Here is a 7,646-nt window from a genome sequence, read left to right on the forward strand (position 1 = left end):
TAATAATAATAATAATAATAATAATAATAATAATAATTTACTACCACTACCACATACACACACACACACACACTCTCTCTCTCACTCAAATTAGAGCGAGAGAGAGAGAGAGAGAGAGAGAGAGAGAGAGAGAGAGAGAGAGAGAGAGAGAGAGAGAGATGATGGGGCAGGGAGGAGGGGACACACACACTCTTGAGACCAGTTATAGCCTTTTCTTGCCCTGTAGAGAGAGAGAGAGAGAGAGAGAGAGAGAGAGAGAGAGAGAGAGAGAGAGAGAGAGAGAGTTATTTTTTACGTTTTAAACATTAATCTTTTAAATCTCTAAAAAAATATTTCTCATTTTTATCAAAACTTATATTTTTCAACATTTTTGCCTTATAAATATTGACAAGAGCCATTTTGGTGTTTGCAAGGGTGTTTGTGGTGTTTGGAAGGGTGTAGTGGAAGTTACTGGTGTTTTTCAAGGGTGTAGTGGAAGTTATTGGTGTTTGCAAGGGTGTAGTGGAAGTTATTGGTGTTTGCAAGGGTGTAGTGGAAGTTATTGGTGTTTTTCAAGGGTGTAGTGGAAGTTATTGGTGTTTTTCAAGGGTGTAGTGGAAGTTATTGGTGTTTTCAAGGGTGTAGTGGAAGTTCAAGGGTGTTGGAAGTTTTCAAGGGTGTAGTGGAAGTTATTGGTGTTTTCAAGGGTGTAGTGGAAGTTATTGGTGTTTTCAAGGGTGTAGTGGAAGTTATTGGTGTTTTCAAGGGTGTAGTGGAAGTTATTGGTGTTTTCAAGGGTGTAGTGGAAGTTATTGGTGTTTTCAAGGGTGTAGTGGAAGTTATTGGTGTTTTTCAAGGGTGTAGTGGAAGTTACTGGTGTTTTCAAGGGTGTAGTGGAAGTTATTGGTGTTTGCAAGGGTGTAGTGGAAGTTATTGGTGTTTTCAAGGGTGTAGTTATTGGTGTTTTCAAGTAGTGGAAGTTATTGGTGTTTTCAAGGGTGTAGTGGAAGTTATAGTGGTGTTTTCAAGGGTGTAGTGGAAGTTATTGGTGTTTTTCAAGGGTGTAGTGGAAGTTATTGGTGTTTTTCAAGGGTGTAGTGGAAGTTATTGGTGTTTTTCAAAGGTGTAGAGGAAGTTACTGGCATTTGGAAGGGTGTAGTGGAAGTTATTGGCATTTGAAGTTACATTTTAATGGCTCTAGTGACAGACTAACACCACTTCAACACCACAAACCTGGAAAAACACCTAATCCACCCAAAAACAGCAAAAACGCACAAAAAAACACTACTTACCGAGGGCCGGGGATAGGCAGGCGTTGGGGGGGATTCTGGAGGGGGGCGCAGCTTGGGGGGGTGTACTACCAGATGTGGTGGAGGTGCAGGTTACGAGACAGGACCGATCTGACGTCTGTGGTAAATCTGAGAGCATCCAACACTGGTAGGAGGGACAGTAGCGAGGTATCCAGGGGGTCGCTAAACCAAGACTTGATGGGCACTGCATTGTCTGATGAAGAGAGAGAGAGAGTGTCAGAGAGAGGGAGAGTGAGTTAGTGAGAGTATAAGAGAGAGAGAGGGAGATATTAGGGGGTGTTTTGGGGTGTTTTGGGAGTGTTTTGCAGTGTTTTAGGGGTGTTTACACATTTTAACCCCCCAAAACACCGTAAAACACACTGCAACACCACAAAATGCCCTCAAAAACACCCAGAAACACCTTTAAACACCCCTAAAACACACTGCAACACCCTCTACACCCCACATATTAGGACATATTAGGGGGTGTTTTGGGGTGTTTTGCAGTGTTTTAGGGGTGTTTAAGGGTGTTATGGGTGCCCTATATCACCCAAATCTTTCGAAAAACACAATAAAACACACTGCAACACCTCAAAATGCTCCCAAAAATATCTTTAAACACCGCAAAACACTTCAAGAACACTATTACATCTAAAAAACATCCCAAATCATCCCAAACACACCTTTAAACACCCCAAAATCACTCAGAAACACCTTTAAACACCCCAAAACACTCTCAACACCCTCTACACCCCACTTAAAACACCCCAAAACACCTCTACACATTTTAAGCCCCAAAACATCCTAAAACACACTGCAACACCCCAAAACACTCTCAAAAACACTTAAAACACCCCAAAAACATCTTTACACATATTTAAACTCACCAAAACACCGTAAAACACACTGCAACACCACAAAATGCCCTCAAAAACACCCAGAAACACCTTTAAACACCCCTAAAACACTCTGCAACACCCTCTACACCTGAGTACTGCCGGTAAGCCCCGGGGGAGTTGTCTAGGATGAAGATGGATGCGAGATCAGGGCAAATGGCAGCCAGGTCCTTGGTGTTGCCCTGTATACACCCTACACACTGCTACACCCCACTAAATACCCTTAAACACACCCCAAACACACCAAAGCACCTTGAAAACATTGCTACATACCACAAAACAACTAAAAACACCCTAAAACACCCCAAAAATACTCCAAAAACACTTACACTCTAAATACACCTTTGATCATCCCAAAAACACTGCTACACCCCCAAAATGCCCCTAAAAACACCTTTAAACACATTGCAACATCCCAAATATCTTAAAAACACCCCAAAACATACTGCAACACCCAAAATGCTCTCAAAAACACTTAAAACACCGCAAAAACACCTTAACACATATTCTAACCCCCCAAAACACACTAAAACACACTGCAACACCCCAAAACACTCTCAAAAACACTTAAAACACCCCAAAAACACCTTAACACATATTTTAACCCCCAAAACACTCTAAAACACACTGCAACATCCCAAAACACTCTCAAAAACACTGAAAACACCCCAAAAATACCTTAACACATATTCTAACACCCCAAAACACCCTAAAACACACTGCAACACCCCAAAACACTCTCAAAAACACTTAAAACATCCCAAAAACACCTTAACACATATTTTAACACCCCAAAACACCCTAAAACACACTGCAACATCCCAAAACACTCTCAAAAACACTTAAAACACCCCAAAAACACCTTTACACATATTTAAACTCACCAAAACACCCTAAAACACACTGCAACACCACAAAACACTCTCAAAAACACCTTAAAACACCTCAAAACCACCTTTAAACACCACAAAAACACTCTGCAATACCCTCTACACCCCACCACACACCTGGGTACTGCCGGTAAGCCCCAGGGGAGTTGTCTAGGATGAAGATGGATGCGAGATCAGGGCAAATGGCAGCCAGGTCCTTGGTGTAGCTGCCATAGTCAAGTGTGCAGTGCTGGCGGTAGTAACGGCGACGCAGAATGCCCCTCCCTGCGTCCAGCTTATCGGCCACCGCTGCCCCGTAGATTTCCATGCTGGCCGTAAACACCACCAGGTCGTACCACTGGGACACCTATGGGGGGGGTACAAATTAGGTTCAGGGGTGTTTGAAAACTTGAGAATCTTGATTGAAACACTGTCAAACACTCTAAAACACCCAGAAACATTTCAAAACACTGCAAAACACACCAAAAACACCAGAAATGCTAACAAAACACTTCAAAACACACATAAACACTTAAGAAATACTTAAAAAACACACACCAAAAACCAAAAATGCCGATAAACACTCCAAAACATTCCATGACACCACAAAACACACCAGTAATGAATAACACTCTCAAACAAACATCAAACACTTCCAAAACACGCCAAAACACAAACATCCCAAAACACCCAAAACACCCCAAAACATCCATAAACACCCCAAAAACACACACAAACACCCAAAACATCCAAAACACCAAACACACAGAAATACTCCCAAAACACTCCCAAAACACTCCAAAACACCCCAAAACATCCCAAACACGCCAAAACACCCAGAAAACACCCAAAAACACCCAAAAACATAACACCCCAAAACATCCATAAACACCCAAAACACCCAAAACTCCAAAACATCCCAAAACATCCATAAACACAAAAAACACCCAAAACACCCAAAAACACCTCAAAACACTCCAAAACACCCCAAAACATCCATAAACACTTCCAAAACACCCAGAAACACCCATAAACACTCCCAAAACATTCTATAAATACCAACAAACACTCCCAAAACACCCCCCATAGATCTCCATGCTGTCTGTAAACACCACCAGGTCGTACCACTGGGACACCTATGGGAGGGTACAAATTAGGTTAAGGGGTGTTTGAAAACTGAGAATCTTGATTGAAACACTGTCAAACATTCTAAAACACCTAAAACATTTCAAACACACCAAAACACTCAAAACATCCCAAAACACACTAAAACATCCCAAAACATCCAAAACACCTCAAAACACCCAAAAACACTCCAAAACACCCAAAACACTCCAAAACACCCCAAAACACTCCAAAACACCCAAAACACTAAACACCAAACATACCAAAACACCCCAAACACAACACCAAAACACCAAAAACACCAAAAACACTCCAAAACACCCCAAAACACTCAAAACACTCAAAAAACACCCTCCACCCCAAACACCAATAACACAAAGAAAATGCAAAACACACCAAAACACACACACAAAAACACCAAAACACCCAGAAACACTCCCAAAACACTCCAAAACACCCCAAAACACTCTAAAACACCCCAAAACATCCATAAACACCTCAAAACACCCATAAACACTCCCAAAACATTCTATAAATATCAACAAACACTCCCAAAACACCCCCCATAGATCTCCATGCTGTCTGTAAACACCACCATGTCGTACCACTGGGACACCTATGGGAGGGGACAAATTAGGTTAAGGGGACTGTCTGGTGAAACACCAAAACAAAAATCGAAAATAAAGAGGTGTGTGGAAACTCAAAACACCAAACACCACAAACACTTAAAACACCCAAAACACTCAAAAAAACCCAAACACACCAAAACACAAAACCAAAACACAACAAACACCTCAAAAACACAAAACACCTCAAACACTCAAAACACTCAAAACCCAAACACCCTCAAAACCCCAAACACTCAAAACACAAAAACAACCAAAACACTCAAAAACAAAAAACACAAACAAAACACACCCAAAACACAAAACACCCCAAAACATCAAACACCAAAAAAAACACCCAAAACACAAACAAAACACACCAAAACACCCCAAACACCCAAAAACACCCCAACACACACTACAACACCCAAACACACCAAAACACCCCAAAACACTCAAAACACTCAAAACATACCAAAACACCCAACACAAACACAAAACACCCAAAACCCCAAAACACACCAACACAAAAACACACCAAAACCCCCAAAACACTTAAACCCTCAAAAACACTCAAAACATACCAAAATCAAAACAAAAACCCCAAAACCCTCACAAAAAAAACCCCCAAACACTACAATATCCAGGAAGAAAACACCCAAAAACACAAAACACAAACAACCCAAAAACACTAAAACCCCAAACACACAAACACACCAAAGAAAACACTAAAACACACCAAAACAAAACACAAAACACTAAAACACTCAAAACACCCAAAACCCAACACACAACACACACCCAAACACACAAACACCCCACACTAAAACACATCAAACCCCAAAAACACTAAACCACCCAAAACTCAAAACACTAAACCCAAAACCCTCAAAACCTCAAACCTCACAAAACCCCTCAAAACCCTCACAAAAACACCCCAAAACCCCTCAAAACCCTCACAAAACCCCCCCAAACACTTACAATATCCAGGAAGAAATCGACGTGTGGCCTCTTGTGCACAAAGAAGCGAACTGGGTGTCTGTCAATGGTGACCTTGAGCACAAAGTCGGGTGGTGTGCCTGGCTTCACCATCTGTCTGATCACTCCGTCGTGGTGAGAATGGATCAGAGTCTCGTCCAAGTCAAGCACCAGCACCTTACGCTTCACCAGGCCTGTTGGAGGGGGAGACGGAGTGTTAAAAGGGGTGTTTATGAGTGTTTTTTGTGGGTTTTTGGTGTGTTTTGTGGGTAAATGTGGGTTTTTGGTGTGTTTTGTGTGTGTTTTGAGTGTTTTGAGTGTGTGTTTTGTGTGTTTTGAGTGTTTTTTAGTGTTTTGGTGTTTTTGTGTGTTTTGGGTGTGTTTTGAGTGTTTTGTGTGTTTGTGTGTTTTGGTGTGTTTTGTGTGTGTTTGGTGTTTTGTGTTTGTGGTGTTTGTGTGTTTGGTGTGTTTTGGTGTGTTTTGGTGTGTTTGAGTGTGTTTTGTGTTTTTGGTGTGTTTTTGTGTGTATTTTTGTGTTTTGTGTGTTTTTGTGTGTGTTTTGGTGTGTTTTTGGGTGTTTTGTGTGTTTAGTGTTTTGGTGTTTTGGGTGTTTTTGTGGTTTTGTGTGTTTTGGTGTGTGTTTTGGTGTGTTTTTTGGTGTTTTGGGTTTTGGAGGTGTGTTTGGTGGTGTTTTGTTTTGTTTTGGTAAATGTGTGTTTTGGTGTGTTTTGGGTGTTTTTTTGGGGTGTTTGAGTGTTTTGGTGTTTGGTGTGTTTTGGTGTTTTTGTGTTTTTTAAGGTGTTTGGGGTGTTTTGTGTGTTTTGTGTTTAGGGTGTGTGTTTTGGTGTGTTTTAGTGTGTGTTTAGGTGATTTTGGTGAGTTTGGTGTTTTGGTGGTAAATGTGTTTTGTTTTGGTGTTTTGTGTGTTTGTGTGTTTTGGGTGTGTTTAGGTAAATGTGTGTTTTGGTGTGTTTGAGTGGTTGTGTGTTTTAGTGTTTTGGTGTTTTAGTGATTTGGGTGTTTGGGGTGTTTTGTGTGTTTGGTGGGTGTTTTGTGTTTTGGTGGTGTTTGGTGGGTTTGGTGTGTTTTTGTGTGTTTTGTTTTGGGTGTTTAAGTGTGGTTTTGGGGTGTTTTGATGGGATTTGGTGTGTTTTGGGGGTGTTTTGGTGTTTTTGAGTGTTTTAGGGTGTGTTTGGTATGTTTTAATGGTATTTGTGGGTTTTTCAGGTGTTTTTTTGTGGTTTTGTGGTGTTTTATGGGACTTTTGGAGGTGTTTTGGTGTATTTGGGGACATTCTTGGTGTGTTTTGGTGTGGTTTTTGGGGTTTTGATGGAATTTGGGTGTTTGTTGTGTGTGTGTGTTTGTGGTTTTGGGTGTTTTGGTGTGTTTATGTGTTTAGGTGTGTTTGGTGTGTGTGTTTAGGTGTGTTTTGTGGGTGTGTGTGGTGTGTTTAGGTGTGTTTGGTGTGTTTGGTGTGTTTGGTGTGTTTTTGTGTGTTTAGTGTGTGTGTGTTTTGTGTGATTTTGGGTGTTTTGGTGGGGGTGTGTTTGGGGTGGGTGTTGGGGTGTTTTGTGTGTTTTGGTGTTTTGGTGTGTTTTTGTGTGTTTGGTGTGTTTTGTGTGTTTGTGGTGTTTTTGTGTTTAGGTGTGTTTTGGTGGGTTTTGGTGTTTTGTGTGTTTAGGGTGTTTTGGTGTGTTTGGTGTGTTTTGTGTGTTTAGGTGTGTTTTAGTGTGTTTAGGGTGTTTTGGGAGTGTTTTGGGTGTTTCTGTGTTTAGGGTGTTTTGGTGTTTAGTGTGTGTGTTTTTGTGTGTTTTAGTGTGTTTAGGGGTGTTTTAGTGTGTTTTGGAGTGTTTTCAGTGTGTTTAGGGGTGTTTTAGGTGTGTTTAGGGATGTTTTGGTGTGTTT

At 41.1% G+C, this 7,646-nt stretch overlaps 1 protein-coding gene across 1 annotated transcript; it reads right to left on the bottom strand.

Moving 5' to 3' along the window:
• Positions 1-163: 163 nt before the first annotated feature.
• On the bottom strand, positions 164-6,014 carry LOC123501390 (CTD nuclear envelope phosphatase 1 homolog; the record flags this gene model as incomplete). Its single annotated transcript, XM_045250213.1, has 4 exons — positions 164-220; positions 1,272-1,482; positions 3,172-3,400; positions 5,745-6,014. Coding segments are annotated over 3 exons (645 nt in total), but the record flags the coding sequence as incomplete, so codon positions are not given.
• Positions 6,015-7,646: the final 1,632 nt, after the last annotated feature.

The sequence above is a fragment of the Portunus trituberculatus genome, chromosome 2 (assembly GCF_017591435.1).
Source record: "Portunus trituberculatus isolate SZX2019 chromosome 2, ASM1759143v1, whole genome shotgun sequence".
NCBI classification, from domain to species: domain Eukaryota; kingdom Metazoa; phylum Arthropoda; class Malacostraca; order Decapoda; family Portunidae; genus Portunus; species Portunus trituberculatus.